Source organism: Cherax quadricarinatus, chromosome 94, assembly GCF_038502225.1.
Source record: "Cherax quadricarinatus isolate ZL_2023a chromosome 94, ASM3850222v1, whole genome shotgun sequence".
NCBI lineage: Eukaryota > Metazoa > Arthropoda > Malacostraca > Decapoda > Parastacidae > Cherax > Cherax quadricarinatus.
The window spans coordinates 8,905,657-8,918,616 of record NC_091385.1 but is presented as its reverse complement, the minus strand read 5'-3'; the positions used below and the strand labels follow the sequence as shown (position 1 = coordinate 8,918,616).

Sequence of the window (12,960 nt, the reverse complement as noted above, 5' to 3'; positions counted from 1 at the left end):
GACGTACGTGTGTGTACTCACCTATTTACTCACCTATCTGTGGTTGCAGGGGTCGAGTCACAGCTCCTGTGTGTGTGTGTTACCATTTGGTCCTAGGTACATGTCGATTAGACACTAGGCCTGTTGTATGTGCATGCGTGTGTGTGTACTCACCTATTTGTACTCACCTATTTGTGGTTGCAGGGGTCGAGTCCTAGCTCCTGGCCCCCGCCTCTTCACCGGTTGCTACTAGGCCCTCTCTCTCCCCGCTCCATGAGCTTTATCAAACCTCGTCTTAAAACTGTGTATGGTTCCTGCCTCCACTACGTCATTTTCTAGGCTATTCCACTGCCTTACAACTCTATGACTGAAGAAATACTTCCTACTATCTCTCTGACTCATTTGTGTCTTCAACTTCCAATTGTGGCCTCTTGTTTCTGTGTCCCCTCCCTGGAACATCCTGTCTTTGTCCACCTTGTCTATTCCACGCAGTATTTTATATGTCGTTATCATGTCTCCCCTGACCCTCCTGTCCTCCAGTGTCGTCAGGCCGATTTCCCTTAATCTTAATGTGTGTGTGTGTGTGTGTGTGTGTGTGTGTGTGTGTGTGTGTGTGTGTGTGTGTGTGTGTGTGTGTGTGTGTGTGTGTGTGTGTGTTTATCCTGCCTATCATGGGACAGTAGGCCTTCAGCAGTGCCCTTGCTATCTTACTTTTTTTTTAACGTTCTTTACGTCTGGGCGGTTTCTTGACGGTGGTCCCTGGAGGGGCGAAACGTCGTTCTGACGTTTTTATGTGCAAATATTTGGAGGATTGTTAGTTACGGTATACTGACTTTAACTGTTTATTTTTTGAGAGAGAGAGAGAGAGAGAGAGAGAGAGAGAGAGAGAGAGAGAGAGAGAGAGAGAGAACGTTGAACGTCCCTCATGGAGTAGTTAACAGAGGGAGATAATCAGTAAAGAGATGGGTGAGAGAGAGAGAGAGAGAGAGAGAGAGAGAGAGAGAGAGAGAAAGAGGTAGGTCAAGAGCGAGGCTTCAGGAGAGAGAAGAGAGAGAGAGAGAGAGAGAGAGAGAGAGAGAGAGAGAGAGAGAGAGCATTAAATCTCTCACTTCCCCTTGATGGACCAGTCATGGCTTTGGAAAATCTTCCCTAATTTTTGCCTGCAAAGTTTTAGTCTCGAAGAGGCTGGTGTAATGTGCTCTCTCTCTCTCTCTCTCTCTCTCTCTCTCTCTCTCTCTCTCTCTCTCTCTCTCTCTCGTCTGGCTTTTTATACTACTTATCTACCCTCTTCGTCTCTTTTCCTTCATTGTCCTTGACTCGCAACAGTCTACTTACACCCAGGTACCTGTTTACTGCTAGGTGAACAGGCGCCTCCGTATTCTTTTACCCCAGAATGCGACCTACAACTGTCGACTAACATCCAGGTACCTATTTACTGCTAGGTAGGGCCTGTAAGTTCCACCTTTCCCCAGATGCGACCTGCATCTGTCGACTAACATCCAGGTACCTATTTACTGCTAGGTGAACAGGGGCAACAGGGGTAACAAGCAGTATTTACCTGGTCTTCGTGTTTGTTTACGAGTTGCGACCTGATAATGGTCTATGAGAGACCGAAACACAGGCTATAATTCCCCTCTATAATACGTGGTATATGTGATTTGTACCAACTGTGGTACTGTGATTTGTTAGTTCCTAACATCGTGTCTCTGTGTTCCACGCAGGTAAAGATCTGGTTCCAGAACAGAAGAACGAAGTGGAAAAAACAGGATGGTATCACGAACGCTGAGGCTAATGAGCACAAGAACGCGGCCACCGGGAAGAACAAGAAGAACACGCCTCCCACCACACCCTGTAACACAGTCACCACACCCGCCTTGCAGGACCACGCCAAGGTGAGTCTGAGGGGAGACGACTCTGAGGGGAGACACTTGAGGGTAGGAGAGAGGGAGGGAGGGAGAGGAAGAGAGAGGGAGGGAGGGAGAGGAAGAGGAAGAGAATGAATCTAAGGGATGAATGCATACGTAACATATATCTCTCTCTTTCTCTCTTCCTCTCTCCTCTCTCTCTTCCTCTCTCTCTCTTCCTCTCTCTCTTCCTCTCTCCTCTCTATCTTCCTCTCTCTTCCTCTCTCTCTCTTCCTCTCTCTTCCTCTCTCTCTCTTCCTCTCTCCTCTCTCTCTTCCTCTATCCTCTCTCTCTTCCTCTCTCTCTTCCTCTCTCCTCTCTCTCTTCCTCTCTCCTCTCTCTCTTCCTCTCTCCTCTCTCTCTTCCTCTCTCCTCTCTCTTTTCCTCTCTCCTCTCTCCCTTCCTCTCTCCTCCCTCCCTCTCTCCTCCCTCTCTCCCTCTACTCTCTTCCTCTCTCTCTCTTCCTCTCTCTTCCTCTCTCCTCTCTCTCTTCCTCTCTCCTCTCTCTCTTCCTCTCTCCTCCCTTCCTCTCTCCTCCCTCCCTCTCTCCTCCCTCTCTCCCTCTACTCTCTTCCTCTCTCTTCCTCTCTCCTCTCTCTATTCCTCTCTCCTCTCTCCCTTCCTCTCTCCTCCCTCCCTCTCTCCTCCCTCTCTCCCTCTACTCTCTTCCTCTCTCTCTCTTCCTCCAATACGAAGACAAAAACAAAAATTGTGAACTATCTTTAATGGTAAGTCTTGCACCGATTTAAGATAGCTCTCTAACTTCACGTCCACATTCCCCAGGAACTATATCCTGAACCCCAAAGTTAAGTTTAACCTATGTTAACCTCAACCTATGTTAAATTTAACCCATGTTAAATTTAATAGGTCCCCAAAATGGGAAAGTGGAAATAGGTAACAGCGAAAAATAAGGGAAATGCAAATTGGCTGAGGACTTTCCTGTGGTGAAATTATCATTGCCTATTTATCCTGTAAATAAATCCGGACCAATTTATATAGTTTGTGCCTATGTCCGGCCCTTATTATCAAATTTAATTGGTTAATGGGGTTTCAAGACTATCTACTACACGAGAGGGCCATTCAGGCAGCTGGTCACTTGTCAGCACTGAGATGTACACACTGGTGTATATACGCTGGGATATACACATTAGTATATATACACTGAGATGTACACACTGGTGTATATACGCTGGGATATACACATTAGTATATATACACTGAGATGTACACACTGGTGTATATACGCTGGGATATACACATTAGTATATATACACTGAGATGTACACACTGGTGTATATACGCTGAGATATACACATTTCTTAGTATATATACACTGAGATGTACACACTGGTGTATATACACTGGGATATACATTGCTGGTGTATATACTTCATACATATCAACACGTATGAGCAGGTGTCTAGCACTGGGTGTGAGCAGGTGTCTGGCACTGGGTTTGAGCAGGTGTCTAGCACTGGGTTTGAGCAGGTGTCTAGCACTGGGTTTGAGCAGGTGTCTAGCACTGGGTGTGAGCAGGTGTCTAGCACTGGGTGTGAGCAGGTGTCTGGCACTGGGTGTGAGCAGGTGTCTGGCACTGGGTGTGAGCAGGTGTCTGGCACTGGGTGTGAGCAGGTGTCTGGCACTGGGTGTGAGCAGGTGTCTGGCACTGGGTGTGAGCAGGTATTTACCTTAATTTTCTCTGTTTGCAGAGCACTGGATTAGACGGAGTGTCTAATCCCCCAATCAGCGACGCCGGAAGTGCTCCCACCAGTCCCTCACAGGTAATACCAATCCCTTATAACAGTCCCTCACAGGTAATACCAATCCCTCATACCAGTCCCTCACAGGTAATACCAATCCCTCATACCAGTCCCTCACAGGTAATACCAATCCCTCATACCAGTCCCTTACAGGTAATACCAATCCCTCATACCAGTCCCTCACAGGTAATACCAATCCCTCATACCAGTTCCTCACAGGTAATACCAATCCCTCATACCAGTCCCTCACAGGTAATACCAATCCCTCATACCAGTCCCTCGCAGGCAATACCAGTCCCTTATACCAGTACCTCACAGGTAATGCCAATCCCTCATACCAGTCCCTCACAGGTAATACCAATCCCTCATACCAGTCCCTTACAGGTAATACCAATCCCTCATACCAGTCCCTCACAGGTAATACCAATCCCTCATACCAGTCCCTTACAGGTAATACCAATCCCTCATACCAGTCCCTCACAGGTAATACCAATCCCTCATACCAGTCCCTCACAGGTAATACCAATCCCTCATACCAGTCCCTCACAGGTAATACCAATCCCTCATACCAGTCCCTCACAGGTAATACCAATCCCTCATGCTAGTCCCTCACAGGTAATACCAATCCCTTATACCAGTCCCTCACAGGTAATACCAATCCCTCATACCAGTCCCTCACAGGTAATACCAATCCCTCATACCAGTCCCTCACAGGTAATACCAATCCCTTATACCAGTCCCTCACAGGTAATACCAATCCCTCATACCAGTCCCTCGCAGGCAATACCAGTCCCTTATACCAGTACCTCACAGGTAATGCCAATCCCTCATACCAGTCCCTCACAGGTAATACCAATCCCTCATACCAGTCCCTTACAGGTAATACCAATCCCTCATACCAGTCCCTCACAGGTAATACCAATCCCTCATACCAGTCCCTCACCGGTAATACCAATCCCTCATACCAGTCCCTCACAGGTAATACCAATCCCTCATACCAGTCCCTCACAGGTAATACCAATCCCTCATACCAGTCCCTCACAGGTAATACCAATCCCTCATACCAGTCCCTCACAGGTAATACCAATCCCTCATACCAGTCCCTCACAGGTAATACCAATTCCTCATACCAGTCCCTCACAGGTAATACCAATCCCTCATACCAGTCCCTCACAGGTAATATCAATCCCTCATACCAGTCCCTCACAGGTAATACCAATCCCTCATACCAGTCCCTCACAGGTAATACCAATCCCTCATACCAGTCCCTCACAGGTAATACCAATCCCTCATACCAGTCCCTCACAGGTAATACCAATCCCTCATACCAGTCCCTCACAGGTAATACCAATCCCTCATGCCAGTCCCTCACAGGTAATACCAATCCCTCATACCAGTCCCTCACAGGTAATATCAATCCCTCATACCAGTCCCTCACAGGTAATACCAATCCCTCATACCAGTCCCTCACAGGTAATACCAATCCCTCATACCAGTCCCTCACAGGTAATACCAATCCCTCATACCAGTCCCTCACAGGTAATACCAATCCCTCATACCAGTCCCTCACAGGTAATACCAATCCCTCATACCAGTCCCTCACAGGTAATACCAATCCCTCATACCAGTCCCTCACAGGTAATACCAATCCCTCATACCAGTCCCTCACAGGTAATACCAATCCCTCATACCAGTCCCTCACAGGTAATACCAATCCCTCATACCAGTCCCTCACAGGTAATACCAATCCCTCATACCAGTCCCTCACAGGTAATACCAATCCCTCATACCAGTCCCTCACAGGTAATACCAATCCCTCATACCAGTCCCTCACAGGTAATACCAATCCCTCATACCAGTCCCTCACAGGTAATACCAATCCCTCATACCAGTCCCTCACAGGTAATACCAATCCCTCATACCAGTCCCTCACAGGTAATACCAATCCCTCATACCAGTCCCTCACAGGTAATACCAATCCCTCATACCAGTCCCTCACAGGTAATACCAATCCCTCATACCAGTCCCTCACAGGTAATACCAATCCCTCATACCAGTCCCTCACAGGTAATACCAGTTTTTTTGTACGTGTTTTGTGTGTGTGTGTGTGTGTGTGTGTGTGTGTGTGTGTGTGTGTGTGTGTATGTGTGTGTATACTCTAATTGTGGTTGCAGGGGTTGGTACTCAGCTCCTGGCCCCGCCTCTTGTGTGTGTTTATGTTTCACCTTAAAACTGGACAAAAAAACTGAATTTGAAAAATAGTTTTAGAGTTTAATACATCAGTTTATACTATTAAAGGAAGCCAGATTAAGATGGTAAAAAAAAGTGAAACAACAATGTCTCTGAGATCAAAATCTCCATGAAAATACTGAGCTCAGTTCGATCCCAAGATCATCAGATAATATTAAGTATTTTGAGCTTAATTTGCCAGCAAATTTAACACGGGAAAATATATGTGAAACTTGTGTGTGTCCAGAATATGTATGACTTGACGGGAATTGTGTTAAATTCAAGATTTTTGTTGAATTTTGTTAAATTCAAGATTTTTGTTGAATTTAACAAAAATCTTGAATTCAAGGTTTTTGTTAAATTCAAGGTTTTTGTTAAATTCAAGGTTTTTGTTAAATTCAAGGTTTTTGTTAAATTCAAGGTTTTTGTTAAATTCAAGGTTTTTGTTAAATTCAAGGTTTTTGTTAAATTCAAGATTTTTGTTAAATTCAAGGTTTTTGTTAAATTCAAGATTTTTGTTAAATTCAAGATTTTTGTTAAATTCAAGATTTTTTGTTAAATTCAAGATTTTTGTTAAATTCAAGATTTTTTGTTAAATTCAAGATTTTTTGTTAAATTCAAGGTTTTTTGTTAAATTCAAGGTTTTTGTTAAATTCAAGATTTTTTGTTAAATTCAAGATTTTTTGTTAAATTCAAGATTTTTGTTAAATTCAAGATTTTTTGTTAAATTCAAGATTTTTTGTTAAATTCAAGGTTTTTTGTTAAATTCAAGATTTTTTGTTAAATTCAAGGTTTTTTGTTAAATTCAAGATTTTTTGTTAAATTCAAGGTTTTTTGTTAAATTCAAGATTTTTTGATGAATTCAAGATTTTTTGTTAAATTCAAGATTTTTTGTTAAATTCAAGATTTTTTGTTAAATTCAAGATTTTTTGTTAAATTCAAGATTTTTTGTTAAATTCAAGGTTTTTGTTAAATTCAAGATTTTTTGTTAAATTCAAGATTTTTTGTTAAATTCAAGATTTTTTGTTAAATTCAAGATTTTTTGTTAAATTCAAGATTTTTTGTTAAATTCAAGGTTTTTTGTTAAATTCAAGGTTTTTTGTTAAATTCAAGGTTTTTTGTTAAATTATTGGCAAACTCATTATTTAACTCCGGTAACCACAAACTCTGCTAAATTCAGATCAAGGTTAAACTGTCATTGTTAAGCGTGGAGGCTGTTAAACGTGGAGGCTGTTAAACGTGGAGGCTGTTAAACGTGGAGGCTGTTAAACGTGGAGGCTGTTAAACGTGGAGGCTGTTAAACGTGGAGGCTGTTAAACGTGGAGGCTGTTTAACGTGGAGGCTGTTAAACGTGGAGGCTGTTTAACGTGGAGGCTGTTAAACGTGGAGGCTGTTAAACGTGGAGGCTGTTAAACGTGGAGGCTGTTAAACGTGGAGGCTGTTAAACGTGGAGGCTGTTAAACGTGGAGGCTGTTTAACGTGGAGGCTGTTAAGCATGGAGGCTGTTAAGCGTGGAGGCTGTTTAGCGTGGAGGCTGTTAAGCGTGGAGGCTGTTTAACACGGAGACTGTTTAACGTGGAGGCTGTTTAACGTGGAGGCTGTTTAACGTGGAGGCTAGGTCTGAGGTCTAGCAACACATAAGCGAAGCCTCCTCCTACTCCTCCAGTAGCTACATCTCGTATGTTATTTTTCGCCAGCTTGGCTGAAGAAGTCGTACGCGAGGCTACATTAGCATACCTCCCTCGCCAGCCTCCTAAAATCCTCCACTTGTGTCACTGTTCCCCTTCCGTATTTCCATACACGTCTGTCAAGAAACGTCGAGGTATTGACAGACTTATCTCTGTGGAAATAGACGTTGGTGTACATCTTAGGACGTTAGAGGTAACGTTTCTCCACATGTCGTTTTGCCTTGTGTTGGTATTTACATTCTAACTATATATATATATATATATATATATATATATATATATATATATATATATATATATATATATATATATATATATATATATATATATATATATATATAGGGAGGTACCACCTCTATAGCTGGACTGGGGACCCTCATCCTCAGAGAAGACAATAAACGTACTTCAGGGAAAACTCAAGGTTCTCCCCGGAGCTGTTTGAATATTTTCTTCTCCTACCACCCCCTATATATTTTATATTCTATGTGAACATTTATTAATAAAGAGAATACATTTGCAGAAAAAACACAAACATGAATACAATGGTACAATGTATTAAAGACAATGAATTTTCTACAGCTCCTCCGAAGCCGGACGCTAGCCAAGTATGCAGCAAGCATTTTCCCTCTGGATGGCTATGCTGAGGCGCTGGAACATGAAAGTGGCTGCCCTTGGGTCCCTGGTGGTGTCGATGAGTCTGGAGCCCAATTCTTAAAGGAAACGTGTTGCATTTTTTCCCCATGATCCCAAGGCCTCTGATCCCACTGGGACAAATTGATACTGTTGACTTATGTCCCTGTACTTGCTGATCTTGTACTCCACCCTGTGGTCAGCAGCTCCTCCCTGTCGCCCAACACTGTGATGGATGTAGGTGTCAGCCAGTGTGAACACACAGGTATAGTCCCATGCTAAGAGCTTGCCATTCTTCCAAGGACAGATGATCTCGTCGGGGCGGTTTGCTGGGTTTTGGGTATTGTTGGCTGCTAGTGATCGGGGCTCCCTCTCGGCTCGGCATCCAGCTGTAGCAAGGGTTCTCTTTATGATGTCGTTGACCTCATTGTGTCTTGCATGCCAGCCCTTGGTTTTGGAACAGTTAAGACCATGTAGACCGTATTGGTCTGCTTGCACTTCGCCGTAAATACACATATATTCTGTGTGAATTGGGGGAGCAAGGCGCAGAGCCACTGCAATATGGAGGGTCTTAGGGTCGAGTCGCATTCCCATTGCCCATATGGGAACTGTTTGGAGGAAGTCCCCGGAGTGAGGTACACTCACAGCCTGGAGACGGGCAGTCTCCCTATCTAATGCTGCAGCCCTGAGCATGTTGGCAAGCACCTTTTCAGCGATCGGACCATTCCAGCTTGACTGTGAGCCAGTGCATCATGTGTGTCAATGTCATTCATCCTGCTTTCCATCGTCCGGAGGTCTAAGACTTGTTTTTCTAGGATCAGATCGATGGCATTGAGCCCAAGAGGAGCACCAAGGAGAGTGCTATTGGCTGGATCAATGGCTCGTGCTCTGGTAAAACGGCGCTAATATTCCGGATCATCTGTTGATTGGTAGAAACTATTTCACATTTGGTGGGGTTTAAAGAAAGGCCCAGGCTTTCTCCCATGTCTTTAATTTTACTGATGTCCCGAGATAGGGAGCCAAGGCCGGGTCACCACTACTTGGAAAAGACCCGGACCGGGAGAATACCGGCGAATAAGAATAACTGATGTCCTCTAGGAGAGATTCTGTTGTGCCAGCTAGGGTACCATCATCCAGGAACCAGATATTGAGCTCGCTGGAGAGTGCTTCTGTGACTTCCTTGATGACCAAACAGAATAGAAAGGGGGTGAGAGGGTCCCCCTGTTGCACACCCTCACATGAGTCAATTTCATGGTCCCCAAACAATAGTTTGGAAGTCACACTATAACACGATTCTATGAAGGGATAAAGGGAAGGGAAGTTTCTATAAACTGCTTGGAGAGCAGCATCCCTTCTGACTGAGTTGAAAGCGTTGGCAAAGTCCAATTTGACCAAGGCTTTTTCATCGGACATGTTTTTGATATATATTCGTGCTGCGTGGGCAGCTGCTTCACAGCCCTCTTGAATGCCGAAACCGAGCTGAGTTAGTTTCAGCATCACAGCAGCCTCTTGACTCACCCTTCTTACTGCAGCCTTGGCGACTAGGCGCCGAAGGGTGTTACCCACTGCAATGGGCCTGATTCTGCCATCCTTTTTCCGGAGGGCACACAATGAAGCACCAAAGAAATGGGGTCTGATGACCTCTGGGACACTGCCAGCCAGGCACAGGTTGGAAAATTTGGCGAGTTCAGACAGCAGCCTCTCTGAAACCTCACCATGTGCTGGATTGAGTATTTGTTTTAAGTGTTGAGGCCTTAAACCGGTGAAACCTCCTGCTAAGCCCTGTGGAAATGACATAGCAGCTTTATACACATCAGCATCCTGTAAGGTTAGATGTTCATCGCCTGCTGCAATGTCAGGGAGGTCAATGTTGGTGCTGGGAGCCCTGGGTGGATGTTTGTCCTTCAGAGCTTGCGCCGTGCTTGCGTCCTTGGGAGCGATGGTATCCTCACTGGTTATAAGCCTCAGAGCTCAAATAGTATTACCCTCTTCTATTTTTTTGCTAATTTGGCCTCTGATTTTTGAGGCATATATATATATATATATATATATATATATATATATATATATATATATATATATATATATATATATATATATATATATATATTATATATATATATATATATATATATATATATATATATATATATATATATATATATATATATATATATATATGTCGTGCCGAATAGGCAGAACTTGCGATCTTGGCTTAAATAGCAACGCTGATCTTGACATATAGGACAAGTGAAAATTTGTGTATGCAATAATTTCGCCAAAATCATACTGAACCTAATGAAAAAAAAAATATTTCACCGTGTTTGTTTAGTATTAAATTATTGTAAACAAATCTAAAATATATTTAGTTGTGTTAGGCTAAAATAAATTACTCTTGTTATAATAAGGTTAGGTAAGTTTTCTAAGATTCTTTTGGTGCAAAATTAAAAATTTTTACATTAACATTAATGAAAAAAATATATCTTTAAACGTATAAGAGAAAATTTCAGAGAGGACTTAATTTTAAATGAGTTCTTGCTAATTGACCAGTTTTACATATTCGGCACGACATATATATATATATATATATATATATATATATATATATATATATATATATATATATATATATATATATATATATATATATGACTCGGTACTCTCTTTTTTTCAGATGAGTAACGGAGCGACCAGTGATTTATCGAGCAGTGACGAGACGTCTCACGGGGACACTGCTCTGGGTATCTCCCCTCACCCGGACGTACACCAGGACCCGATACCCCAAAACCCGCTGCTTCAGGACCCGCTGCTTCAGGACCCGCTGCCCCAGCATACCCCTGCCAAGCTGGAGTCTATTACCACTGCCACCACTACTACCACCACTACCACCACCACCACCTTCAAAGACCACATCGTCATCAAAGAGGTGGTCCCAGCGCCAGTGGGTCTTAGCTACAAAAACCTGCCCATGGCGCCGAAGAGTGGAGTTGTCACCCCTATCAAACCCATTGCCACCCACTCCCCACTCAAATCCATGTGCATCAACACGCCCATACCCACCCACTCCCCACTCAAGTCTATGTGCACTACCCCCATGAGCAAACCACCCCCTGTGAGAGCGACCAGCTCACCGCCTCAAGCTATAGTCCCCAGGGGCTCCCCACCAGCCATCCCACAGGGGATTCTCAATGTGACACAGAAAATAGAGAGAACGCTACCACAGGAAGCCTCCCTAGGGGAGACAGTGCAAGATAGTGCCAAAATACTAACGGACAGTGAGGAAAAATCTTCCTGATGACCTGTGTAGACGACACTGACAAACTCTGATCCTTTGTATATGTTTTCCGTTGGATATCCTTGGCTCTGTCTTGAGTAGATAATGGGTAATGGAACCTGGGTATAGTAGGCCTAGCTGTGGTAAGCCTGGCTGCAGTAGGCCTAGCTGTGGTAAGCCTGGTGTGGTGTACCTGGCTGCCTATGATAGCTGTGGTGTACCTGGCTTCAGTAAGCCTAGCTGTGGTAGGCTTGGCTGCGGTAGGCCTAGGTGTGGTAGACCTGGCTGTGTTACATCTGGCTGGGTAAGCCTACTAAAAATTATCACTGGCTACCAACAATTTTACAAGCCTGACTTCAGAACAGATGGATGAAATGGTAAGCCACCTCGATCCTGGTTACAATTATCTGGCAGTTTAGTCCTCTTGTGGTGTGTGTACTCGCCTAGTTGTGGGTTAGGGGTCGAGCTCCGGCTCCTGGCCACTCCTGGATGATTTACCATGAACTCGTTTTGTCCATGTCTATTACCATGGCTCCATTACTTCCCTAGAGAGAGAGAGAGCGAGAGAGAGAGAGAGAGCCCTTCACTGGGTATGCCTAGAAGGATTGATCCAAGGAACTGGAGGGAAGTAATGAAGAATATGATGAACAGGAACATGGCAAAAAAATATTCTAATCAGACAAACAAATTTACATACATATGTAAACAAAGGAATATTGCAGGAATATTCCAAGAATATTGTAGGAATATTCCAAGATTATTGCAGGAATATTCCAAGAATATTGTAGGAATATTCCAAGAATATTGTAGGTATATTACAAGAATATTGTAAGAATATTCCAAGAATATTGTAGGAATATTCCAAGAATATTGTAGGAATATTCCAAGAATATTGTAGGTATATTACAAGAATATTGTAGGAATATTCCAAGAATATTGTAGGTATATTCCAGGAATATTCCAAGAATATTGTAGGAATATTCCAAGAATATTGTAGGTATATTCCAGGAATATTCCAAGAATATTGTAGGAATATTCCAAGAATATTGTAGGTATATTACAAGAATATTGTAGGAATATTCCAAGAATATTGTAGGAATATTCCAAGAATATTGTAGGAATATTCCAAGAATATTGTAGGTATATTCCAAGAATATTGTAGGAATATTCCAAGAATATTGTAGGTATATTCCAAGATTATTGCAGGAATATTCCAAGAATATTGTAGGAATATTCCAAGAATATTGTAGGTATATTCCAAGATTATTGCAGGAATATTCCAAGAATATTGTAGGAATATTCCAAGAATATTGTAGGAATATTCCAAGAATATTGTAGGTATATTCCAGGAATATTGTAGGAATATTCCAAGAATATTGTAGGAATATTCCAAGAATATTGTAGGAATATTCCAAGAATATTGTAGGTATATTCCAGGAATATTGTAGGAATATTCCAAGAATATTGTACGAATATTCCAAGAATATTGTAGGAAT

General features: G+C 42.8%; 1 protein-coding gene across 2 annotated transcripts in view; it reads left to right on the top strand.

The window, feature by feature from the left end:
* LOC138855433 (homeobox protein Hox-A3-like) overlaps nt 1-12,424 on the top strand; it is a 914,101-nt gene extending 901,677 nt beyond the window's left edge. For both annotated transcript variants that reach the window (XM_070104759.1, XM_070104758.1), the window contains 3 exons: nt 1,701-1,871; nt 3,593-3,664; nt 10,865-12,424. In XM_070104759.1, the coding sequence (XP_069960860.1) occupies nt 1,701-1,871; nt 3,593-3,664; nt 10,865-11,485 (864 nt within the window). In that variant the 3' untranslated portion in view covers nt 11,486-12,424. The remainder of the gene's footprint in view (nt 1-1,700; nt 1,872-3,592; nt 3,665-10,864) is intronic.
* Nucleotides 12,425-12,960: the final 536 nt, after the last annotated feature.